Source organism: Urocitellus parryii, chromosome 1 (assembly GCF_045843805.1).
Source record: "Urocitellus parryii isolate mUroPar1 chromosome 1, mUroPar1.hap1, whole genome shotgun sequence".
Taxonomy (NCBI): domain Eukaryota; kingdom Metazoa; phylum Chordata; class Mammalia; order Rodentia; family Sciuridae; genus Urocitellus; species Urocitellus parryii.
The window spans coordinates 277,981,534-278,009,519 of NC_135531.1; the positions used below are offsets into that span (position 1 = coordinate 277,981,534).

At 35.4% G+C, this 27,986-nt stretch overlaps 1 protein-coding gene across 1 annotated transcript in view; it reads right to left on the minus strand.

Moving 5' to 3' along the window:
* Usp40 (ubiquitin specific peptidase 40) overlaps positions 1 to 27,986 on the minus strand; it is a 63,391-nt gene that overhangs the window by 32,658 nt on the left and 2,747 nt on the right. Inside the window, exons 3-13 of the mRNA XM_077791153.1 lie at positions 26,716 to 26,783; positions 25,433 to 25,546; positions 23,283 to 23,447; positions 21,390 to 21,536; positions 17,909 to 18,052; positions 15,632 to 15,760; positions 10,295 to 10,390; positions 9,278 to 9,385; positions 7,269 to 7,563; positions 4,430 to 4,511; positions 2,757 to 2,928 (exon numbers count right to left, since the gene is read on the minus strand). Coding sequence (XP_077647279.1) covers positions 2,757 to 2,928; positions 4,430 to 4,511; positions 7,269 to 7,563; positions 9,278 to 9,385; positions 10,295 to 10,390; positions 15,632 to 15,760; positions 17,909 to 18,052; positions 21,390 to 21,536; positions 23,283 to 23,447; positions 25,433 to 25,546; positions 26,716 to 26,783 — 1,520 coding nt within the window. The remainder of the gene's footprint in view (positions 1 to 2,756; positions 2,929 to 4,429; positions 4,512 to 7,268; positions 7,564 to 9,277; positions 9,386 to 10,294; positions 10,391 to 15,631; positions 15,761 to 17,908; positions 18,053 to 21,389; positions 21,537 to 23,282; positions 23,448 to 25,432; positions 25,547 to 26,715; positions 26,784 to 27,986) is intronic.

Sequence of the window (27,986 nt, forward strand, 5' to 3'; positions counted from 1 at the left end):
TGAATGACTGTATTTACATGAAAATGATTTTTATCAGAAAGCAAACCGCTCAGCAGGCCAGCTTACAAATTTCTGCCCTGAGAGCCACACTTTTTTATATCATTGGCACTGATTCCAGCCCACACTATTTTTTTTTTTTTTTTAGAGAGGGAGAGAGAGGGAGGGAGGGAGAGAGAGAGGAGAGAGAGAGAGAGAGAGAGAGAGAGAGAGAGAGAGAGAGAGAGAGAGAGAGAGAGAGAGAGAGAATTTTTTAGTTTTTGGGGGACAAAACATCTTTGTTTGTATGTGGTGTTGAGGATCGAACCCAGGCCGCACGCATGCCAGGTGATCGCGCTACCGCTTGAGCCACATCCCCAGCCCGCTAATTCTTATTCTCTAGATGCACAAAAAGGAAGGCCCAGCTTGGTGGTATACAACTGGGATCTCAGATATTGGGAGGCTGAGACAGGAAATCCTAAGTTCAGGGCCAGCCTCAGCAACTTAGTAAGACCCTGTCTCAAAATAAAAATAAAACTATGCTGGCTTGGGATCTGGCTTCCTTAAAAAGACTCCTAAAGTGCAAGAAGTAAAATCGAATTGATAAATGGGATGGATTCAAACTAAAAAGCTGCTTCTCGGCAAAGGAAACAATTAGTAATGTGAAGAGAGAGCCTACAGAGTGGGAGAAAATCTTTACCAATGAACCTCAGACATAGCATTAATCTCCAGGATATATAAAAAACTCAAAAAACTTCATACACACACACACACACACACACACACACACACACACACACACAAACCAAATAATCAATCAATAAATGGGCTAAGGAACAGAACAGATACTTCAGAGAAGAAAAAATATTTCAATCAACAAATATATTAAAAAATGTTCAAAACTCTAGCAATTAGAAAAATGCAAATCAAAACTACTCTAAGATTTCATCTCACTCCAGACAGAATTGCAATTATCAAGAATATAAACAACAATAAAAGTTGGCAAGATATGGGGAAAAAGGCACACTCATACAACTGCTGGTGGAACTGTAAATTGGTGCAACCACTATGGAAAGTGGTATGAAGATTCCTCAGCTACCCAACTCCTCAGTTTATACCCAAAGGAAAAAAATCAGCATATTGTAGTGATGCAGCCACATCAATGTTTATAACAGCTCAACTCACAATAGCTAAACTATGGAACCAACTTAGGTGCCCTTCAACAGATAAATAAATAAAGAAAAGGTGATATATATACACAATGGAATATTACTCAGCCTTAAAGAAGAATGAAATTATGGCATTTGCCAGTAAATGAATGGAGTTGGAGAATATCATGCCAAGCGAAATAAGCCAATCCCCCAAAACCAAAGGCCAAATGTTTTCTCTGATATACAGATCTAATTCACAATAAGGTGGGGGCTAGGGAAGAACAGGGTTACTTTGGATTAGGCAGAGGGGAATGAAGGGGAGGAAGGATAGTAGAATGAATCGGACATTATTATCTTATTGTATGTATCACTACACGACTGGTTTGATTCTACAGCATGTAGAATGAGAAGTCATACTCCATTTATGTATGAAGTATTAAAGTGTATTCCACTGTTATACATAACTAATTAGAACAAAAAAGGACTGGGCACATGCCTACAATCCCAGCAGCTCAGGAGGCCGAGGCAGGATTGAAAGTTCAAATCCATAGTCAGGCCCCGCAACTTAAGTGAGCTCTATCTCAAAAAAAAAAAAAAAAAAAAAAAATGCTGAGGTAAAGTACCCCTGGATCCAATCCTCAGCACCACACACATACATACACAAAAATCAACTATTTAAAAAAGAAAATTGGTTTGCTTTTCTTAGTAGAAAAAAAAATCAAAAGAAAGCTGATAATTTGTGAGGGATACCATTGTTTTGCAAATTCATTTATTTTGGGGACAAAACCCAAAAAGCTTGCATTTTCTATTTCCTTTTTTCTTGGTCAAGAAATAGTGTGGGGTGAAGAATCATGACCATGGAAAAGAACGAGATGAAGAGGGGAAGACCAGAACCGCACCACCGTCCTGCAAGGCTGAGCAATGGCAATATAGGTTTCTGTAAATTACAACTTCTTTCATCCTCAAAATGAAATTAGCTTGCCCTCAGAAGGTTAAAGAACCAAATTGTAAAATTCATGTGAAAGCATTGTAAGTAAAATATTGAGCACTACTGTTGCTGTTATCATTATCACCATCATTAAAACATAGATGGATAAACAATTAAGACAATGATTATGATGATATTTTTAACTAGAGACTAATAGATATTTTTCTTCATTAGTAGATACTAGTCTTAGGGCTAGAGGGTGCAGTTTACTGTTAAGAGTGTCTGCCTAGCATGCACAAAGCTCTGGATTCCATTCCCAGAACCACACAAAAGAAAAAAAATCTTATTAATAAATGCTATTATATACCCAAAGGAACAAAATTAGTTGCTCTTATTTGTTTAGTGGTTCTTGGTCTTAATCAATATGCTCACCATCTCATTCCCTCTTTCATTTATTTCTCCCAAAAAGAAACTATATACTTTTTGGGCCCCCAAATAAAAGGTGCCAGTCCAATGCTCTATTTGAAAAGCTGCTGATGGGAAGTGCACAGGAATAGGGGAGAACTGCTGGTTCACCTTTCTATGAACTGAAGATGTAGGATTTTCCTAAGCAGCTTTGAAAAACAGCTGTTAACCTAAATAAGATGAAATGTAGAAGCCAGCTCAAGATGGATTTAAAAACCTCCATTAAGCTAATTTACCTGAAATATTGACTGTCGGAGATCTCCTAAAGTTTTTCTTTTGTCAAAGGTCAAATCCCACACACTTTCTGCCTGAGAGGTTACTGGGTGCAGAGCCCCATTGAAGAACCGATAATGAGGGCCCAGGTGAAGATGCAATTCAAAATCATTGTTTGCAGAATCACATTCTGCCCTTCAAAGAAGCACACAAAATACATCAACACTATGCTTTTATAATGACACTGTGTTTTATCTCAAACCAAAATATTTGCTTTACAATACAAGTAAATTCTCCATTCTACTTAAGTACCATCCTTTTCTTCTACCTGCCAAAATGATACATCTTAGATTTTCTTTCTTTTTTTTAATGACACATTGGATTTTCAATCATCAGCAACATTCCCAGGAATTCCAAGGGAAAATTATTTCCCTGCACTGTTAATCACATTTCTTTGAACAAATGCTGACACCTGAAACCTTCCAATCCTGAGATTATGTTATAGTTGTAGACAAATGCTAGACACTTGCTCATGTAACTGACTTCTGCTTCATCCCAACTTTACTAGACTCCTTGGGCTCTTGCATAAGATACGTGCAGTTGCTGGCACAAACATCTTGAGCTATGTAGGAGGCTGAGGCAGGAGGATTACAAATTTAAGGCTAGCCTGGGTAACTAATTAAAGCTGGGGACATAGCTCAGTGGTTAAGTACCCCTGGGCTCAATCCTCAGCACCACAAAAACAACCAACCAAACCAAACCAAACCAAACAAAAATCCCCAACTCGCACTCCATTTATATTATTTAGTGTCTTCATTTTTTTTTTAAGGTTTGGATAGATTTTATTTATTTATTTTTAATATTTTTAAAGTTGTAGATGGATACAATACCTTTGTTTTGTTTATTTTTTTATATGGTTCCGGGGAGTGAACCCGGTGCCTCACACATGCCAGGTAAGTGCTGAGCCCAACCCCAGCCCTCTTCATTTCTTTTGAGAGTTTCTTTGGTTTTGGTGTATCATTCAATGTTCCTGCTATTTTTTTTCTCCCAGATCCAAGTCCATGATTAAAATGATGAACACCTTCCCACTACATAATTGGCCCCATGAATTCACAAGGAAATGTGTAAACTTCCATTTCCTTACCTGATACCTACGGCCCTGTCAGTGAGCAAATAAGACCCAGTTCTTCAGGATTCAAGCCCTAAGAGAATGCTGACATGTCAAATTCTTATAAGCCATAGCTTCAAGAATCCATTATGGGTTTTTGTCCAAGACTGATACTAAACCTAACATTTCCTTCCTTTGGAAAATATTCCCATCTCTGATCTCCTGTCACTTTATGTTCAGTTCTCCACAGCTACTTAAAAATGTTTTAAGGACAAGCTTTCTTTATACCCAAGGGATAACCTGGCCAGGACAAGGTGTAATTCACTTTGCCCAACTGTGTGCTGGCCTATTTCCCAAGTCTTCTTAGGCTTTGGTCCCTACTTGGCAATAGCCATTTTATGTTCAGTTTTACAGATAAGGGTCAGTCCAAAACAAATGATACCTCCACTATAAAAATTCAACAGCCAAACAGGTGTTTTTTAACTAGTTAAGTACTCTTTTAAATTTTCATTACTGAATGAATAAGGCCTAAATTAGATCTGCATTCTCCAGAAAAATTACTCAAACTCTAAAAGCAACTTAAATTACCTTTTCACTTTCAGTTCAATGTTGGCTGCATCCATTTCTTTCAGCAGGTGACAGGGGACCCTGTATCTTGGGTTAGCTAGAGCTGTGAACAAAACCTATCATTAATTGTGCTGAATAAGTAAAATCTGGGTGTTGGAAAGGCAATGTGAGAACTTAGGGAGCTGCGGGGGCAGAGAAAGTGCTGCCCTCAGCTGTGTAGATGCTGACTTTCCCAGACCTTGGCTTTCCAACCTAAGAAGGGAAGGAGAACAAATGAAAGGCAGCTGGCTTTTGAGCCAAACTAGAAGGATTCTACTCCTTCACCCCTCTTTAACTTAAAAAAAAAAAAAAAAACCCACTATTTTCATCCCAATTACACATGTAATAATTGGTTATTGTAAAAATTCTGGAAATTATTTTTTAAAGTATTATATGTAATCTCATTCCTAAAACACACATGTATGCACACCACACAAACATGCACAACACATGTATTTTTAAAAAAATAACTGGGATTATAGCTGATGTATTTGTAACTTGCTTTCTGATTTCATAAATTGTATTTTTCCACAGCCTTAAATAAATAATTGCATAGTAGCCTATTCTATGTAAGTAGCATAATTAATCTATTAGACATTTCGGTAGTTTTTCAACTAGTCCCTGCTGTAAAACAATAAGGCAGCAAACATCTTTGAACATAATATTCATACACAGCTCTGATGACTTCATGTCAAACTTGTGAGAGTTACTGGTTTAAAGGATGAGGTAGTTTTAAGGCTCTTAATTTTTTTTTTAATACAGTTGTAGATGGACAGCATGCCTTTATTTTTTTTTTTTATGTGGTGCTGAGGATAGAACTCAGTGCCGCACACAATCAAGGCAAGCGCTCTGTCACTGAGCTATACCCCAGCCCTAAGGCTTTTAAAAATATACACATTTGATTGTTTGTATCCGTTTACATACATAGCAGCTGCAGAGGAAGTGTCGGCTGCTGGGAACCAGATTCACAAAAATGTGTGACATGGTAGGAAACTAGAAGCATCTCCTTCCTATTTTAAGTTTTTCTGATTATGGGCTGGGTTGGAAATATTTTTGAAGAATAAGAATTTTCTGGGCTGGGGATGTGGCTCAAGCGGTAGCGCGCTCCCCTAGCGTGCATGCGACCCGGGTTCGATCCTCAGCACCACATACAAAACGAAGATGTTGTGTCCGCCGAGAACTAAGAAAAAATAAATAAATGTTAAAATTCTCTCTCTCTCTCTCTGTCCCCCTCTCTCTCTCTCTCAAAAAAAAAAAAAAAGAATAAGAATTTCTTCTTTTGTACATTGATTTTTAATAAACTTTTCTCAATTTACTATGGAGCATCATAGAATACACGGAAGAGCACTTTACAGATAGGGAAAATAAATCTGTCATGTATTTTCCTGTTTTCTATTATCTTGTCATTTGAAGTTTCTGTCACTTTTTCTTAGTCTTTTAGTTTAGAAAGGTCCTTTCTATCTTAAAATCAAATAAATTTACATATTTTTTTAAAGAGAGAGAGAGAGAGTTTTTTTAATATTTATTTTTTAGTTTTCGGTGGACACAACATCTTTATTTTATTTTATTTTTTTTGTGGTGCTGAGGATCAAACCCAGCGCCCTGCGAATGCCCCACAATCGCGCTACCCTTGAGCCATATCCTCAGCCCAAGTTTTCATATTTTAAGATTCCATTTTATATAAAGGAGCTATCATCTCATTTGAGTGATTGGTAGAATAGAGGAAAATGTCTTAGTTAATTCCCTAGCAAAAAAACAACTTCCCAGTAGTATTTATTAAGTAATTCACTTTCCCATTTATCCAAGGAGTTTCTTCCCTTGGATTAAAGCCTCTGACATGCCGAGATTGATTCCTGGGCTCACTGAGGTTTCAGTGATTTTAGCATTAGCATTGCTCTGTCTTCATTGCTAAACAGTTTTATAGACATGTTTTTACTTATACTACAAACAGCCCCAGTAGTCCCTTCTTCAATTTTTATTTCTCTAAGTAAATTTTAGAATTGTTTTGTGAAGTTCTGTCTCTTTATTCCCCAAAGTCCATCAAGACTTTGATCGGACCTTTATTCAATTTCTCAGCTACCCAGAAGCTGTTGTTTGGTACAAAGTCCAAGTATGCTCACACTCACTGTCAATCTGGTAAGAGACTAATAATGTCCATCCAAAGACATTCCCTTTCTGTTTCTATAATCATGAATTCTGATCCACAGTATTTCTATCAGAACCATTACCATGCCTTTTTTCTCTCAGAAAAATACAAAGCAGTTTTGGTTAACAGCAGTCATATAATTGTTTCAGATCTAGAAAGATAATTTCCTTTGATTCTAATGCAAATTTGTAACTGCTTTACTCTTATTTTTTATAAAAAATGATCACTATTCTCATTGAGAACATTCTCTTCATCTCTAATCATAGCTATGTTTCAATCTAAAAAAGATTTCCTACTTTGAGGCAAAAGCAAAAATAAATGGGAAAATTAAGGGGAGATGAGAAAATAAGACCAAGGCTAACACAAAGGCTGCCGAGTGGCAGTTGCGTCTGAACCTAGTGTGATCACACTCAGACTGCCAACATGGGAAAAGATCATGTGACCCAAGGAAATCCAATTTCAAACATCTTATAACTGTGACCTCATATTATTATGAGGATAAATTTAAATAGAAATATATAATCTTTATAAAAAAGATACATTTTTAGATTTTATTTTGCATAATATATTACTTTTTGTTTCCAGAGTAAGCCTTCTATTAAAAGAGCAAAAACTCAACAGTATTCCATGTTTACCTTCTAAAATTATTAAACAGGAAAACTTTTCTTTCCATACCTTCAGGGGGTCTCTGCAACTGGGATTTCCGATAAAACAACATGTAGGCGCTTTCTTTGCCCTGAAATTGCTGTTCGATATCTTTCTCCTGGATTGGTTGAACTTTAGAGTCATTTATATCAAACCAGTGGGAACAGGCAGTGCTATCACTTAATCCTGGGGCTTCTAAAGCCAGCGAGTGGAAACTCTGTTGATCAGTACTTTGGAAGTCAGACTGGACAGGATCTTTCTTCAGTAGACTAACTGTGCTTCCATCTGAACTTAGAAGGAACATCTGAGAATGCAGCTGTAAGAACTATGCAGAATCAGACAAAAAAAAAAAAAAAAGCTGGATTAATTAAAAAAATTTTATATTAGACCTTAAAAAATGTTTTCTTCCTTTCTGTGGTTTAAATTTTTTTTTTTAACTTCATCTTTATTTTTGGCCCAGTCCACGAAGGGGAAAACATCCATTTTGGTATAAGAAGCCATTTAGCAAAAATGAAGAGAATTCTGTGAAACTGTTTAATAGTTATATCAAGGGAGAAAGCTGCCATGCTACAATCTAAAAAGCATTCTAATTAATGCTGTTTTTAAAAAAGTACTTAAATGAAATGGATTAGGTAGAACAAAAACTTTTGAAATATTTAAAAGCTACCTAAACAAAGCACAAAACAATGGCAATTGCACAGTGCACCACTATCTGAAACTACTGATCCAGACAGATCTGTTGAGATAAAGAAGTAGGATCACAAGTTTGAGACTAGCCTTAGCAATTTAGTGAGACTCTAATTAACTCAGTGAGACCCTGTCTCAAAATAAAGAAAATTTTAAAAAGGGCTGGGGATGTGGCTCAGTGGTTAAGTACCCCTGGGTTTGATCTCCTGTACTACAAAGAAATGAAATGAAACGGAAGTTAAAAAAAAAAAAAAAAAAACTTCATTAAGGACTAAAATCAATGAAATAGAAACAGATAAGCAGTAGAGAAAATCAATACAATTATATCCTATTGTATCAAAGGCTGCTGATTTTTTAAAAAATATTCTTCTTAGTTGTAGACAGACATTATATCTTTATTTTATTTATTTATTTTTATGTGGTGCTGAGGATTGAAGCCAGTGCCCCCCCACACACTAGGCAAGTGTTTCACCACTGAGCTACAACCCCAGCCCTGGTTGTTGATTTTTTAAAAATAAACTTGACAGGGGCTGGGGATGTGGCTCAAGCGGTAGCATGCTCGCCTGGCACGCGTGCGGCCCGGGTTCGATCCTCAGCACCACATACCAACAAAGATGTTGTGTCCGCCAATAACTTAAAAAAAAATAAATAAATATTTAAAAAAAAATAAATAAACTTGACAAACCCTAGCAAGAAAAGAAAACACTAATTAATATGAGAAATGAAAAAGGGTTTTGAAATAACTTCAGGTTCTACAGATGGCAAAAGCATAATCCTGGGATGCCAATTTTGAATAACTTTATGTCAATGAATTTGACACCATACATAAAAAGGCAAATTCTCTAAACAACACAATTTTCCAAAATAATACAGGTAACAGAAAATCGATTTTTGGTGGTCTAATTAAAAGATGCTCTTAAACAATTATTGCAGTCAGTTAAGTGCTTTGCTTTTACACAAAACAGTTTCTAAATGTTCATTAAATGTTCTGTTGCTTTGTTTGGTTATTTTCAGTCAAGTTTTTATCTTTTGTTTCTGGTAATATCAGTTTCTGCAATGAGTCTTTAGCCTAGGAAATGAGATAAGCAAGTTTCTAGAAGTTAGAGCTTTGGGATAATTTTTTTTTGCTACTGTGATAAGGGCGACTTCCTTGTTGTTTTTTTTTTTTTTTTGCTTGTTGATAAATAACTTAATAACTGATACTTTATAAATAATAGCTGAATTATAGCTATTTTTGAACAAAAATGCTGATTTTATTTTTATCTACTTAAAATATCTTAGAAATTAAAATTGTTAGGAACATAACAAAATATCCTGGGACTAGGATTTCCTATGTTGACGCCATGTATTACCTTTCTCAGTGGCCCATGATGTTTTCTGTACTTCTTGTTCCAAGATATTCCCATTTTTTTCAACAGTTTCTGGCCCAGTTGATCAACAGATATTAGATTATTCTCCTCCTTATGAAATAAACACAAAGTCATTTAAACAAGTCTGATGAGAAATAATTGTAACACAAATTCTGAGAGATCAACAGGATTTTATGTAATTACACGTGCCTAGAACAAAAACACGTAAGTGGATTAATCATTATTATTGCCATAATATGATAGCATATACCTATAATACTGGCTACTGAGGAGGCTGAGGCATGAGAATATTAAGTTGGAGGCCAGCCTGGGCAACTTAGTGACACTGTCTCAACAACAAAAAATAAAAGGCCTGGAGATATAGCTCAGTGGTAAAATATCCCTGGATTTGAGCTCCTGTACTGCAAAGAAAAGAAATGAAATGAAATAAAATAAATCGTAATTATTCATTATAATTTTTTTTTGGAAAAGTAGCTTAAACCTAGGTTCAGAAAATCTTATTTTTTAAAAGTCTATCTGTATTTGAAGGTTCCAGCAAATTTTGTATCTGCAGGACTCACCACTATTATAGATGGTATTCCTACTATATGCTGCATTTTAACTATATCCAAAGGGTATCCTGATGTTTGATAAATTCCTGATATTATATATGATTTTTAGAAGAAATATTTAAGTAAAAAATATTATTAACATCTTATCTGAATATTTCAAAGTATACAAGTTCTGGAAGGGGACAAGATGTGACCATTATAGGTTGAACTGTGTCTCCCCCAAATTCATAGGTTAAATCCTTAGCCTGCAATACTTAATGATGTGATTGTATTTGAAGTTAGGGCATTTAAAGGGGTGATTAAAGGCATTTAATGGGGTGGTTAAGTTAAATTGAGTCCATTTTCCTTTTTAGAGTTGTCCCTAAATAATGTGACTGATGTCATATAAATAAGCCCACCCACTTATGATAGCTATATAAGCACAAATACACAAACAGACACAACCTACCTGTAATATTACTGCTTGTAGTATCACCAATGGATCATCAACCTCCTCTTCATTTTGAAGAGTTTTCAAATTCATATCTGGCTTACTTTCTTCCTGCTAGGAAGGAAAGCAATAAGATTTTCTATCACAAATCTCTTAGAGGAATTAATAAAATAGGAGTGTCTATGCCACTGGAGAAATGATGGTAGAAAACAATAATCTGCAATATGCATTGGGTCAGGCCAACCTGGTTTCGAAATACAGGTTTTGTTGAACAATTCTGAGCAAATTACTTGATAGCTCTGGCTTTATCTTACAAACTGGGTAAAGATTAGAATCTGGTATACACTGGCACCAATGTCTTCTAGCCAAACACTGCTTTGGCTGAGTCATGTGGTAATTTGGTATGTTGAACTATCATCATCATCATCACTCAGTTCCAAATATTTTCTGGTTTCATCTGCCATGTTCTCACTCACTCATATTGACCTAAAAACTCCAATCCATTTTTGTGGGCTCAATTTAAACACTTCTTTTCATTTCCTGATTGATATTCAAAAAGTTTATATCCCATTTGATAATGGCATTGGGGAATGTGTCAAAATTCCCCTGGTGAGCAATTTTTATTGACTCTTTTCTCATATGTAAGAGCTTGCAAAAGTATTTTAAATTGGCTTAAAACTATAAATACAAGGAGACTTTAAAAATTAACACAAGGAAAAAAAATCAAGAAATAACAGAAGAATGTGGTACCAGATCTAACCATCTAGCTGCAAAATTACTAAAAATGCTAAAGTAAAAGCAAAACATAACAAAACATATTTTTAAACTTACACATTAGGAATACCCTCTGAGGTTGAGAAGTGAAATGGAAATCCAGGTAGGAAATACAGAATGAAGGCTTCTAGCATCCCAACTGCTGCACTCTGAATGTTTTTGTTTCCTAAACGTATATGTTGAAACCTAACCCTAATGCAATAGTATCAAGAGATGGCATCTTCAGGAAACAATTAAGTCATAAGGGTGGGCCCTCATGATGGGATTAGCGCTTTTATAAAAGAGATTCAAGGGAGCCTGTATGCCACTTCTGCTGTTTGAGGACATAGCAAGAAGGCACCATCTATAGCTGGGCACAGTTGTGGTGGCTCATTCCTGGAATCCCAGCAACTTAGAGGCTGAGCTAGGAGGACTTTAAATTCAAAGCCAGCCTCAGCAACTTAGAGAGGCTCTAAGCAATTTAGTGAGACCCTGTCTCAAAATTAAATTAAAAAAATAAAAAGGGTAGGGGATATGATTGAGTGGTTAAGCACTCCTGGGTTTAATCCTCAATACCAACAAAACAAAACAAAAAAGGAAGGTACCATCTATAAAGTGGTAGGTAAATCCTGCAGATATAAAATATTTGCTGGCACCTTTATGTTGGACTTTCTAAGGAAGGTTCCAGAGCAGTGAGTAATACATTTTTATTGTTTATAAAAAGTACTGTTGTAGCAGCCTGAATGGACTAAGACACCAACCTTGTTGATACTGAGCTTCCACTCTGATGCTCAAATAGTGCAGGGTTTGGGAGAGGAAACCTAAGGCTTACCCAAAGCACAGAGTTTTTTTTCAAAAAAGTACCAATTTTCTAAATCCTGACACCAAATGTCCCACAATTCTGTTCAATTCTGGCATTAACTATCTGTACCCAAACAGATTATACAGGTTGAGCCTTAATCCTATAAGACTGACTCCCACTTGGTACCCTAACCATAAATGGGGTTTTCAGGTTATTCACACTTCCACCTGATCAGTTGCAAATTCTAGGGTAAACACAACCCTTATTCCAGGTTCATAATTTAGTGGAGCAATTCACAGATATCAGGAACCTATGTTACAGTTTATTATAAAGGATTCCAATGAGCATCTAGATGAAGCAGTTGTAGGGTGAGGTCCAGAAAGGTGGCGAGTAGAGAAGCCTGTCCCCACAGAGTCCAGGGGGCCACATTCCCGGTACACAGATGTGTCACCACCATGGAAACTCCCCAAACCTCATTACTCAAGGGTTATTTATTTATTTTTTAGTTGTAGTTGGACACAATATCTTTACTTATTCTTATGTGGTACTAAGGATTAAACCCCGGGCCTCACATGTACTAGGCGAGCACTTTATCACTGAGCCAAAACCCCAGCCCTACTCAAGCACTGAAGCTCACTGTGGAGGCAGTGCTGATTAAATCACTGGCCATTGGTGAACTCAATCCTCTTGTCTCTTTCCACTCCCCAAGGTCAGGAGATGGGATGTAAATTCCACCCCTCTCATCAGTGGGCAATCTGGCCCCATCTTAAGGCATAGATCAAAACCAAGAACTTTGAACACTGGCATCCTACTATTGTCTAATGTATGATTATATTCAAATTCTACCATTGTCCTATCTATGTCTTTTATGAAAATGTTTTCCCCACTCTAGTGTCAAATCCAAGATCATGTGTTAGGTCTCTTTTAGCCTAAAACCATCTCTTAGTTTTATAATTCCTCTGTTATGATAAACTATGGAATTTTTCCAGCAAGTAAAATGAGCATTGATTCAGATAAAACACAGTATGGATTCTGCATCTCATATGGCAACCAGGCCCCATCTTAAGGCATCTAAGAGTGGACTTTTTAGCATGAACACCGTAAGGTGGAAAGGGGCTTATCATGAATAAAATAACTTCCATCAAGAAATTCTAAAGACCTATATACCAGGAACTGGAATTGGAGACAACAAATACAGCAGATGCTCAGTATCTATGGGATCTATACCTGTGAACTCAACCAACTGTACATTAAAATATTAGAAAAAAAGAATGTTTGTACTGAACATGTAGAGACTTTTTTCTTTTTATTAGTCCCAAAACAATACAGGGTAGTGACTATTTGCTAGGTATTTTACATTATATATTATAAATAGCCTGGAGATTAAGTATACATATATATAGGCATGTGTGTATAGGTAATATGCAAATATTATTGCCATTTTTTCCAGGAGAAAGAATAGAATGGAATAGAAAACTGAAAAACAAGGGACTTAAGCACCCATGGATTTTTGGTATGGGGAGTTCTGGAACCAATTCCCCAAAGACACTGAGGGATGACTGTATATAGATTTCACATACCACAATGATAGACTGCAGCAAAAAGTTGGAAATCTAAAGGGCTACATACACCTTCACTAGAAGCATGATATGGAAAAAAAATTATTCCACAATAAAGGGCAATAAACTGGACTGCCTTGACCTTAGTACTGAATGAAGGGAAAAATTTCCTCTAATAATCACCAAGGATAAGAGGTGCTTCATTTTATCTGATCAGGAAGGTGCCCAAAATGGTGGTGTCTTGGCAAAAGTGGCATAGCATTTGACAGCAATGTCTGCACAGCTTTCTGAATCCAGAACTGGATACTGCAGTAAGGTCAAAGAAATGGAAGAATGTGATTGACTTAGCTTCATTTTAGAAACTGGTGAAGAGCATAGGGTTGATGTGAAATGTATTCTAATGTCATAGTAGACTCTAGTGAGCACTTTCCCAGACCCTCTATAATTCACTGAGAAAATTATGAAACTTTTAAAAAGACACCAAAGGAGCTTTAAAGAGATATATCTTGTTCATATATGAAGACTCAAAACCCCTGTGTATGCACGCATGTAGGGGCATGTGCATATGTGAAAATATGGGAAGGTGATTCTAGGAAGACACACAGAAGCATAAACAATATAGGTAAGACAATCCTGAAGAGCAGCATGTAGGGAGACCTGTCCCACCAGATGGCATGATTTAAAATTAACCTATGGCAATTAAGTGTGTATTTGCCCAGGAGGAGGATGAATAGAACAGAATAGAGATCTAAAAAATAAGACTCCTGCATTAATGAACAATAGATCTAATGGAACTGACACAGTAAGTTGGTGGAGAAAAGCGATTATTCAATAGGTGGTAATGGGTAATGTTTTGGGGAAAAATTCTTATACCGTTCACAGAGAGCCATCTAGAAGGACTTACATTTTTTGTTTTGTTTTATGGTCCTGAGGAAGGACCAGTGTTTCAAATGTCATTAAGTGATGGTCAATGAGTGCTGTTTTAAAGAGCAACCACAGAAGACATGACATTGCAGCCATATTACATTAAATAGGATAAAATTTGCCCTGGCTTTAAATCCTACTGTGAAAGCCTTGTACATTTTCACTTACAATCTGCGGGATGCAAAATCCATACTGTGTGTTATCTAAATCAATGCTCATTTTATTTGCTGGAAAAATTCCACAGTTTGTCATAACAGAGGAACTGTAAAGCTGAGAGATGGTTTTAGAGTAAAAGAGACCTTAAAAAAAAAAAAAAGATAACTAAATCTAACACATGATCTTGGATTTGACAGTAGAGTGGGAAAAACATTTTCATAAGATATGGATTAGACAACTGGTAGAACCTGAATATAATTATACACTAGACAATAGCAATAGTAATATACCAGTATTAAAAGTTCTTGGTTTTTAACTATGCCTATGTAAGAGAATATCTTTGTTTTTGGTGGATAAACAGCTAGTATTTAGAGGTAAAGGAGTCTAATGTCTTCCATTTACTTGGTTCAACACTGATGATGATGTTAATAATGTATACATGTCTGTGTGTGCACATGCACAAATGTGGGGTTATTGGTTTAGATATGAGGTATTTCCCATTGTGAGACAATGAAAGAAAGGTTAGAGACAAATGACTGGGTTATGAGAGCCTTGACTTAATCATTGTGCATTAATACACTGATATGGATCAACTGGATGGTAACTGTGGGCAGATAGGGTAGAGCTGGAGAAATTGGGTCACCAGAGGTGTGCTTTGGGGCTTATGTTCTGTGCCTGTTGAGAAGAGTCTCTCTCTCTCTCTGCTTCCTGGTACCATATTCTAAGCTGCTTTCTCCCTCCATGCCATTCTGCCATGATGTTCTACCTTGCCTCAGGCCCAGAACAATGGAGTTGGCCATCTATGGACTGAGACCTCTGAAACTGTGAGCCCCCAAATAAACTTTTCCTCCTCTAACTGTTCTTGTCAGGTCTTTCAGTCACAGTGATGAAATAGCTAACTAAAACATGTGGCAATATGTTAACAACTAGAGAATCTAGGTAAAGAGTGCACAGGAAGTATTTGTACTACTGTGGTATTTTCTGTACATGTAAAATTATTTAGAAATAAAAATTTAAAACATATCTGAATTAACTTAATGCCTATCAAAGTTTTCTACAGGGTGAGTATACAATAAATGGCAAAAGATCAACAAAATATTGTAAAAGGAACTGAAAAACCAAGACATCGAAAGATATTTCTAAATGATTTTGTACACTTACTTTAAATTGCCAGTTTCCCAGATGATCAACATCTTTAATATATACATGATAATGTCCTCCGTAGCAGCCACCTTTGTGTATAATGACTGAGAAGAGGTCATATATATATTCTAAATCATCTAATTCACTCTAAAGGAAAAAAGGAAAATAAACATGGATAGTTTAACATAAGATGCTAAAATATATGTAAGTAGAATGGAAAAAGAATTCCAAGTATTGAAATTAATTAGAAATTACAGTGAATACCACTGTCATTTAAAGGTAAGATAAATTTAAAAGACTGGCTTTAAATTAAAAATTAAAACATTTTAAATTCATTGCTCAACTGCTAAACACACTACATTCATCTATTTTTGCCTCTCACTTAAACGTGAACACATGTATCTGAAAAAGCTGTTAGTGTGGGCTGAGATCATGTAAGCTAGAGGTTTTTAGCAAGAGAAAACCATCTTTGTACATATCTATCATGATGTGAAACACACATGTTCTATACTTGATGAAACTGTCCCATGTTCCAACCAGGCTGGCCCACAGAGTCAGAGTCAGATCAACTATTAACCCTCCAGACATTTCAGTCATCTGAACAGAATAGGAATTTAGCAATTGTGAACAATACTTGTTCTTGTTTAGAGGCAATATGTAGAATGAAGAAGTTCTTTCCTGCTTTATTAATTCTATGATCAAACTTTTCTATAATTAATTAATTAATGCACTTTATATTTACATGTAACCCAAGAGATAAACTTCTACACTGGCAATTAAAAACAAAACAAATGGAAACAACTACAGTAGATTAAGAGACACTTTAAATTTCTGATGCAGAAGAACAAGAAAGCCTTAGTTTTCACTTTCCAGGGGTCTGAAGCACTTGACATAAGCTCCCTTCTGATTGTGCCATCTAAACTAGACCAGTGTAACTTGTGATGTAAATGCATACATGGGTGTCTGCTGAGGGATGCTAGTTACCAGAGGAATGTATTTGATTAAAATATTATAGTTTTTGAGTGGACAGTAATTGAAAATGTCTGATTTAGGCAAAAGACAGGAGAGAGATACACAAAGATGCAAGGTGTTTCTACACTAATAGAAATTCAAAAGCAAAATTGATGTGGATGTCCTAGATAAGTGGTCAGTTACTTATTTCAGATCTGTTATATTGAAGTACGTTAAATCACATGATGAAATACTTTTTATAAAAAGAGTAGTGAATATATTAACTAACCCTGGGAAAATCAATGATTTTGAGTATGCCAGTAATAGGCTAAGCGTCCACAGAATACTAGAATCTCTGAAAATTCAAACATTAAAAAAAACAAAAAAAAAACAAAAAGCTGAGCAATTAGGTCCACCTATGAAGAGTTTGAATTAAAGAATGTTACCAAAAGGATTACTTTTTTTTTCACAGATATTGAATACCTAGCTAATAAATATTCTGTTCCTAATAAAATAAGAATGATTTATAATAAGAAATATACCAGTCTCATCATTCTGATTTTAGCATGTATAATAATGATATAAAAACTATAAGTGGCTCATAAAGTAGTTTGTTTTTATAATTAGCTTGCTTTCAACACGTTTTCTTTCCTGTGTCTTAAGGATTACAAATTCTAGACTAGAAAAATTCCATTTGTCTGTTCACTTTATAGACATGTAATTCATTATCACATCTAAAATAAACTAAATCCAAATAGCAAAGTACCAATTAATGGTAATTTTTCTAAAAGCAGGATCATTTTAAATTTTGTTTTAAAAATTTCATCTCAAAGATTTTTCAAGAAGAGTTTAATAGAGAACAGAGAACTTGTACACTTTAGATTCAAAAGGACTGTAAACAAATCAGAAGTTCTCAGCCCAGGGCAATTTTGCAACCCCATCTCCAGGACATATCGACTTTTGACCACATTTGAAGACATTCTCATTGCCAAAGTGGGAGAGGAGTGGGGATGCTACTGTCATCTATTTAGTAGGCCAGGTGATTTTTTTTTTTTTTTTTTTTTTTTTTTTTTTTTTTTTTTGTGGTGCTGGGGATCAAAGCTAGGACCTTGGGCCTGCTAAGCAACTGCTCTACCACTGAGCCACATCCCAGTCCAAAGAGGCCAGGAATGCTGGTGGACATCCCACAATGTACAGCACAGTCCTCCACATCTAAGAATGACTAAATTCAAAATGTTAACAGGGCTAAGGTTCAGGAATTCTGCAATAAACTTCCATCAGGTCAATAAAAGATTCAAGTATAGAAGGGGAAAAGAAAGAATTTTAAAATAAAATAATTCAAACCTGCTCACAAAAAGGCTTGAGATTGATCCGGAGAGGAAACGTGTAACTGCTAGTTTCCTTGTAGCGTTCACACTTCACAAAATCAAAATTAAATCTTAGTAATGAGACAGTAAGAAAAGGAGGCAACTTGCGCAATTTGGCCGACTGTTAAAAGAAAAATTCACAAAGTTTTTAAAAAGCAGTTATGTGAAAGGATAATGTTACTTAAAGTATGAAAAATACACCTGTAAGCTTTAGGAGAAACAGGTCCTTAACTCACATACAGTCATTAACAATGGGTTCAATAATATATCTTGAGGAATCTCATTTATTTTATGGGACTAAGGGTGATTGATATCACTCATTTATGCTCACAAAAGTTTCACAAGCTACTTTTGTTTTCAGAGCTGCCATTCTAAAATCCTACTTGATGAACGTGTTGTAACTGTTTATTATCTCTCTCCATCTGCTCCTATTTTCTGCCCAATTCCTGGCCTTTTCCCTTGCTCCTTCATAATCATATTTTACCTGAGCTCTGAACACATGAATTAGAAAAAGTTTAAGTGTATACGTTTTCTCTAGGGAGAAGATCCACAGTTTAATTAGATTTTTAAAAGGACTATAATCCCAATGGTTAAGATCTATTGATCAGGGTTTTATAGTTGCTACTTTAAAATTCAAAAGCAGATTAAGGTATTTTTGTTGTTTTAATTCCTTAGTTTAAAACTAAATAGTACACTAAGATGATTTTTATTTAAGAGTCATCACTTAGCTGGGTGCAGTGGTGGATGCCTGTAATTCCAGTGACTCAGGAAGCTGAGGAAAGAGGATTTCAAGTTTGAGGCCGGCCTCAGCTACTTTAGGAGGTCCTAAGCAACTTAATGAGAACAGGTCTTGAAATAAAAATTTAAAAGGGCTGGGGATGTGGCTCAGAGCCCTTGAGTTCAACCCCTAGTACCAAAAAAAAAAAAAAAAAAAAAAAAGTCATCACTTGTCCCCAGACCTCTTAATAATGGCCATAATCATATGAACCCAACACTGTTAAGCATATATTTAAAATAATAATTTCACAAATCTAGTGGGTAAAAAAAGTTAAATAAAAAAGTCCCAGCCATACAATAACTTGGCAGATTTTCAGACAAGCTCTATGGATGCATCCAAAATAACACAGAAACTCTGCTATTATATGATTAGAAAAGATTGCTAAGGACAGGAAAATCTATATTTACTCAAAGAGCACACAAAACCTAAATTCAGAATGCAACAAATACATGGCAACTAGAAAAATACACCACAATAGAGAAATTCCGCCGAAAAAGAATTAAACCAACAATATTAGGTATATAAAAAAACTGTATTTGTTTAGCAGAAGGTTAGGGTTAGCAAAGGGTTCCTGTTTTATTAAAATGCAAATTAAGTTCAACAAAAAAATGTGTAAGTAAGTATCTAAGACTTTTCCAAACGCTGAGATTTATACTTATCAGATAGTAGTTCTAACACCACAGGTGAAGTACAAAATGAGTAAACAAATGGTAATTCTCTCTCTAGGTTTACTAATGAGTAGAATATATGAAAACATATATTAAACAGTGTAAACTTCTTCCTGGTTTCAAAGACTGTTGTGAAAGCTATAGCCACAGGGTTTACTTTTTTATTACATTTACTTCTATCATCTCCAGGATACAAAATCAGTATTGTATATTATCATTTTAAATTAATGTTCATTTTATTTGTTGGAAAAGTTCAGTTAACTGTCAGCCATAGGAATAGTGCTATGTGTCTTTGGCATCATGGATCCACTATACAGGTATGTTTTTTGTGGTAGCTGTTTACGATAATGCTCAATATCTATTGACCGCACTGAGCTATAAGTTTACAATGTTTATGAAGAGTCTATCACATCATCTAGTAACAGTGGGACAGTTAACTACCTAGGTAAAAATTACAGCAGCAGGGTTGATGCTTCATTGCTCATAGGAACAAGGAGCTGAGAAGAGAGCCAGAGAAGTGCAGAGATGGCACATTCAAGCCAGAGGAATGGGAAATAGCATTAAGAATTTATACTCACACAGACATATCAGACATTTAGAAATAATCTGTAATAAGCACCTTTTATATTAATATTAGTGAATTACTAATACCTAGCAATTTATTAGCATTGATAATGTTTTTGGTGGAAATTGTATAAAAATATGTTTTAAAAAAAAAATTCTACTGGGCATGGTGGTGCACACCTGTAATCCCAGTTATTTGGGAGACTGAGACTGGAGGATCAGAAGTTCAAGGTCAGCCTGGGCAACTTAGTAAGGCCCTATCTCAAAATAAGAAGGGGTTGGGGGTATAGCTCAGGTATGTCCCTCAGTTCAATCCTCACTACTGAAAAAAACAAAACAAAAGTTCCATATTGAGAAATCACATACAATTGTGAAAGAATGGTGAAAAGGAAATACATATGGTTGCTAGAAGATAAAATGGAGAAATAAAAAAACAACTCAAATGTTAAAAAAAACAAAAAATGTTTTTCTAAAATCTGTCCTGTGAAAGACACCCTGGACTCGAAGGACTCAGCTAGTGAAGCACAGAGAACTTACATCAAAACTGGGACAAAATGTCAACATGTGGTCGATTTTCAGCAATGCCAAAGTGCTGATATAATAAATCACAGCCACAACATAAAGGAGCTGAAATGGGCAAAATTTATGATGTATGAAAATAACACTGGGGAGGTGTTCCATTAAGCTAAATGGGAGTTGACTCTCATTTCACTTGTCAAAGCAGCTCTTCCTTCCTGGAAGCTAGGATAAATATGAATTATATCTACAAATGACTCTAAGTAGGAACATGACAAATTTGAGAAATATCAGAAGTCTATGCTAACTGACTTATTTTACTTTTCTCTCTTAGCTCACACTATAAATCAGTTGCTTTCATCTTGTCTCTCCATCTTCTATTTTGCTTTGCTATCCTGAAAGAAATCCAGAAGTACTGTGCTGAAGACCATGACTAACAAGGTCAAGACCCACAAGTGGGAAAGTGCATGTGGAATGTGCTCAAGTGAAGGAGGACGTATGTCAGGGTTAGAAAATAATTGCATATTGAGAAATTAAAGAGAGCCACCTATTTTAGTAGCAGGAAACAGAAAGGAATGCTCGGCAAGCTTCTTGATGGTGGGAATAAAAACAGAAATACTACTATCTCCTTCATAATAGTGATTTGCTAAAAGCAAGGAATTTATCCAAAAAAAGCAGCTTAAGAAAAATTGAGGCATAAAAACATTTTTCTTGGGAGAAAAAGAAGTTCAGACAGCTGTTAGGATGAAAGATTTAAAAAATTCTTCACTGTAAAAAAATGAAAAGACAAGATAGTAAATAAAATGTCTTTTCTATTCTTGAGCCAAGAGCTTCAAGTGTATCCTTCAGTCTTTATCACACAGGTGGCTTCCGGTGACTTGGCTGCCACCAAGTTCTCTGTGGGCACCCTGGAAAAAGGAAGGCATTATTACCTTTGCTGCTTTAACCAGCCGGTCACAAGTTCCACAATGGTACAAGTTGTCATAGTCAAAAACTTCCTCTTCTACATACATGTTCCAGAGTGCATCTTCCAAACCAGATACGTTTTTGACTGCTACTGTTAGATCTAAGAAGTCTTCCTGAAGTATACAAGAATGCAATATTGAAAAAACAATTTCACAGATATTTACAAACATATTGCCAACTCAAACATACACTGGGAATAATCAGATGTATTTTTCCTAAAACAGTGTACATAGGAAGTTGTCTTCATTACTATGACATTCATAACACAAAATTTTCCTTTCTAAATCAAGCTATCATTTAGTATAAAATGTATCAAGAAAACATTGATAAAGGAAGATATTTGTAAGTTTAGATGCAATAAAACATATAGTTGACTTAAATACAAAACACCCGCGCAAAGTTCATTAGCACTGTTTCAGTCTTTAGACTAGAATTAATAACAGCAAAGGCAGGGTTGAATTTTATCTCACATAAATTCTATTTCTTCAATTTCTTTTGCTAAGCTTGGTTTAAGATACACTGAAGAAGTTATAAGAAAATAATTATGTACAGCCATGATAAACAAGTGTTTCTATGAAAATAAGGAGGGTGGAATTTTGCAAATAGGAAGTCTATCTATTCTAATATAAGAATATTTGAATTATAATATGTTTTTAGTAATAAGTGCTATTATAATTTGGCAAGTATAAATCATTTATGGTTCTCTGTGTGTATGCAACAGCATTATTTAAGGGACTATGAGGTCTGATAAAGGAGAAAGCACTATTTAGTTCATGGTAAAACTCTCGAGTATTAAAACTAACACTTTAGGTTTACAATATATGTGTGAAAAATTAAAGTCCACAATTTATAATGTGTTTTCTATACATTGTATTTCACAAGTACTTTGTGTGAATTATTACATTAGCACTAAGTCAATCATATAGTAATTCAAAGAAATATGATCTATTAATTATTTTCAAACCAGGCTGACCAAAAGAGCTTCTATTAGCACAGGCAATAAGGGCCAAGTAGCACTGTTTTTATTGTTCCCCAACTACTTCTTACAAAAAAAAAAAAAGAAATATATATATATATATAATGTGCAGGTATATGTGTACAATATACCTACACATACAAAAACACAAGTAACATATTTATATTTCCAAAAGTGCAACAAACACATTTAGAAAATAGCATTTCTCTCTCATACAAATACAGAAACTTTCTTTACTCTTGCCATAACAAAAGAAGATTTTTATTAGAGTTCAGTGATGAAATAATTAGCTGTATAAGACTTGTAAAGCACAGAGATTATTATATTTACATGAGCAAACTTCTAATATCTAGTTTCCAATCATATTAAATGAACAATCAGTATTATTAAAAGAACTGAAGGTTACATTAGTAAAGAGAATTATAAAAGCTTTATATGTAATGAAATTTACATTTAATACATAAACATAAGCACATATATGAGATAAACTTTCTGAAGGATATTAATAAACTAACTCTAATATTTAATTACAGATACTTGTCAATTTAAATATTCTCAGTATTTTTTTTTACCTAATTAATTTTATTTACAATAGTCCAACCATGATGATACTGGATTCTCCGAAGAGACCAATTTTTGTATTTTCAAACTTCCCCCCAAAACTCTTTTTTAAACAGTAGAGTACTGAGTAAAATATTGTTTTAAGATATTTGCTTCTTTCAGTTCACATGGGGAACTGTATTATTAACTGATGATTCAGGGGTAGTCAGAGTAAACAGAAAAAACTGATAAATTATTTCTAATAATAAACATTTTTATCAGACTTAATTACATGAACTGTAATTTAGAATATAATTTATTACTAACACTCTTGTGAATTCACCTGCTTCTCACTGATGTTCTTACATTCGTTGCAAACAACCTGGTTAACAATGGTTCCATGATACAGACGATTGATGAGGTCATGGCCAGAGGTCCCAACCAAAGAAGTTTCCAAAGCACTGAAGAGAATTCGATTCAGTTCCTGCACATCATGTTGTCTCATTTCCTACAAAACAGGTAATTTTTTTTTTAAGAGAGAGAGAGAGAGAGAGAGAGAATTTTTTTTTAATATTTATTTATTTTTTTAGTTTTCGGCGGACACAACATCTTTGTTTGTATGTGGTGCTGAGGATCGAACCCGGGCCACACGCATGCCAGGCGAGCGCGCTACCACTTGAGCCACATCCCCAGCCCCCAAACAGGTAATTTTTAAAAAGTAATTTTGTTCTTCAAGTTTTTAAAAACAGATTTTAAGAATACAGTACTAGTTTACAAAAACCTAAGATCTATAAAGCAATTCAAAGATAAGCATTGATCAGATATAAGGATGACTAAGCAAAACAAGCCAAGAGCAGGTTAAGAGATCACTACCTGCTTTTACTTCTACTACAGAAATAAATGTGTAGGTCATGTAGGTTGTGAACTTATAACTCCACTAAAAAGGAAAGTGCCCACATCACATGGGGAACTGCACACATGGCTGTGCCACAGGGAGAGAAGACAAGAGCACAACAAGTTTTGACCACTGTTTCAGAGCTGGCAGCGTGTGCATAGGTGGAGCTCACTTAAGTCACAGTGGCTGGTGAATATGAGTAACTGTCAACATTAGAGAAGGTATAGAATTTATTGCTTTGAAGTATAAAACAACAAAAAATAAAACTAACATAATACTCAGAAAAATTCCACATGGAATGTGCTTAAATCTGAGCTAAGTGTTAGCATTCCTTAAGAACAATTTATGAACCAAGCCAAGGGTGTGTACTGCCATTTAAAGAGGCAGAGATGAGGAGAAAGATCTGCCAAGGAAGAAACAGGAGGGTGGGTCCTGGGAACTGAGAGGAGCTGGGGACAGAGAAGTGACTTCTGATCTTGGTATGTGGATATTATTGTTGACTTTGATAGGGAACAGAAAACTTGTAGCAGTTAAACTTCATTCTTTAAAATTTTACTTAGAAAAAATAAAATAGAAAAGGTCCTCATAGTTTTAAGAATTATAAAACCAGTAACTTAGTAGATGCTCACTATCAAAAACAAAGGGAAGCCGGGCTGGTGGCGCACGGCTGTAATCCCAGGGGATTGGGAGGCTGAAGCAGGAGAATCACAAGTTCAAAGCCAGCCTCACAAAAGCGAGGTGCTAAGCAACTCATTGAGAACCTGTCTCTAAATAAAATATAAAATAGGGCTGGGGATGTGGCTCAGTGGTTGAGTACCTCTGAGTTCAATCCCCAGTACCAAAAACCAAACAAATAAATAGGAAAAGCCATCAACAAAGGACTACATCATGAAACACCATGTGTAGTATCCACAGACATAATATCATTTGACAGTAAGAAGGAATGAACACAAACTCTAGATGAATACATTGGAGAACATTATCTTCAGTGAAACAAGCCAGTTACAAAAGGTCCCATATTGCACAATTCCATTCCCATGAAATGTCCTGAACAGGCAAATACCACAAGACCAAAAAACAGACTAGTGGCTGCCAGGGGCTAGGGGAAGAGGATGATGGGGGAGTGACTGCAAATGGATATGGGGTCTCTTTTTTGGCTGGTGAAAAGGTTTTTAAAAACTGATGGTAGTGATGGTTGCACAACTCTATAAAAATACTAAAAAACAATGAATTGTACCCTTTGAAAGAGTGAATTTTATGGCATGTATAACTCAATTAAATGGTTAATTTTTTTAAAGGGAAGGAAAAGGAAATTAATTTGAGGTGGCAGCCCCATACCTCAAATTTAACACACTTATTTAGGGACTATCATGCCACTTCCCTTCAAAGTCCATGTCCTACCTCTCTGATGACAATGTGGTGTCACCTACACTGTGAGTATCCAAAAATACACTTGTGATTATAATTACTTACTGTGAGAAGGAAACATTCAAACATGTTGAGACTCTAAGACAAAATTAAAGGAAGTCAGATAACATGACATATCAGCATTCACTTTTTTTCTCTACTGCTGGCAACTTACTCAGTGCCCTTCATACCTCATCGCTAGTCCACCCGAAGCTGTTGGTGAGCTCCACTGTGGATGCAGCTTCCTGGTCTAACAGCAAAAGCTGAGCAAACAAGCGCTGCAACTGCAAAGGTATGATTCGAACCTGGGGTGAGAAATGAATGCATTTCAAAATGAACTCTTTCAAGGGCCAAGTGAGGGTTCTTCAAAGAAATACATACTAGTTTTCTCTTATTTCCTAGTTCATTTAAGACAAAGTTCATAAATTATTCATCTTAAAGAGAGAACTAATTAGAATTCAGTTATTTGAAAATTCTAATTCAGACCTAAAAGTTATGTTATCTGGAATTCTCTACCTTGGCACAGTTCAGGTAAATATTTATATTTACATAGGCCCTAATAACCACCCAAATGATCATAGATTGACAGCACTTAGAATTTCTAATAGTTCATTTTTTCTGTAAGATATTTTTGGAACAGATATATTCCAAAAGATGAATGTAGGAACTTTCTAGGCACACATCTCTCACTCATGGGACAAATCACACCCTGCCTCCTTCTCTGCTGGCTCCATGTCTATTCCTGTCTTATTCAAGATAAGGAGGGCCCAGCAGACTGAGCAAGGAATGATTCTCAGGGACCAGTGTGCAGGTCAGACTTTAAGGGCTAAAAGGGAGAATATGCATTTAGAAAGTTGTACAGCAATTTTACATTTCCATGACATTTAAAAAATATACTAGGAAAATATTGATTTGCAACAAACTGGGGGAAAAAAACACAAAAAATGGTCCTTTGCCACATGGTTGGAGAAGTACTGGGCTGCATCATGAAATACTACTGTTAAGAAGTATAAATCTGAGCCTGAAAGTGATGAGAGACTTCTGTTTGAATGAAGTTTAAGCAGGAAGAACATCATTAGATCTGCACTAAATATGATTTTACTACAGAATATATAAAACAATAAGCAAATTCCTTATTTAATGTATTTTCAGAGTACCAAATTGAAATAATACTGGTCTTATGTTGTTTTCGCTGTTGCAAGTAAATATTTTAAATAGATGTTTGGATGAGCTAGTGTGAGTAATTTGTAAATATCAGAAGTAAGAATAAACAGCATAAATATAGCACTGTGAAGTATGTTTATAAAGCAATAGCAGCATTATATTTGGAAAAGTAGTTCTTTTTTGGAAGGAAAATGTCATTGCTAATTAAGTACAGGCTACCTTATAAAAATAAAGACATACTTGGCAATAAATATAATTAAGAAACATTTCCTCAATACTCCAAAATGCCCCAGTAAATCAAATTTATTACCTTTGCATCTGGTTTATCCTTATCCTCTAAAAAACCAAGTTCTTCTGGGCCAAGAGAAAATAAAGCTTCTAAAAAAAAAAGTTGAATCAAATTTCATTTTAGAAAAATGTTTAGAAAGCCAAGACTACCATAAAATAAAGATTCAGAAATGATTGTTATGATATTTACACCCTTAATCTATACATTTTGTTTTCTTGTAATGTTTTAAAATCACTGACTTTAAGAAAATAAAGTGGTACACTAAGGCTTCAGTATGGAAGATCCATTAAAAAAAATCACTCATTTCTGCACATAGAACCATTACCAATCACACTGACTCTTTGTTTCCCATTGCCTATGGCAGTAGGACTGAGAGCAGCCAGGAGGAACCTTGAGAAAGTACAAATGTTGCAAGTCTGTATTTTCACAACACAGGAGTCTCCCAATGGGCCTTTCACTGGCAGGACCATCTTTTACCTGGAGATTGCTCCCTTCCTTTTATTGGTATAAAAACATCTTTTCCATGTTGAGGGTAATAACAGATGGTAGTAGTGATCCTATCTGGAAAACGAAGCTGGCAGCCCCAGGCCAGGCTCCAGAATTTTTTATAATCCAACATGTAAGTTTATGAACCAATGGGGAGATATCTGAATTTTTTAAAAGTCTGTATACAAACTGGCAGAAATTCCTTCAGAGAAACTTGGCAACATTCCAGGGAGATTAGAGAGGGGAGAGTATGTCTCTACTAAAAATCCCTGCTGCTCTAGCAATTACTGTGATGAAAGTTAAATTCCTTACTAGTGATGGGACAAGGAAAAAATTAACAACAAATCTACAGGCTAAAGCACGAAACTATACAAGGACTTTTATAATCATCTTTCACTACTCTATCTATTGTGGGAGAGTGTACCAGGAGGACAAAGGAACCTAACCTAGCCTTACTCCTTAAATTACTCTTCCAAAAGTTTTGTTTTCTCCTCAGTGCTCTGTAGTTCTTACTGTTTCTAAATCGCATTCCCCTTCATCTGTATCAGAACCATACTAAGCCATATAAGAGTACACTTTACACTATGATATCAAAGCATGTGCTTGGCCAGCCAAGTAGAAGCTGACCTGGGGCTTTCTGCCCTACTCCTACCTCCTGGTACTCTCCATGACCTGTTCCATCCCTTCACTTTCCTCCTCAGTCTCTCCTTCATGTTACTTTTCTACTTCAAGTTAACCTTTAAGTTCAACCACATAAAAACATGAAAAAGTTTTATCCCTTTTAGGAATCTGTTGTTTTTGTTTTT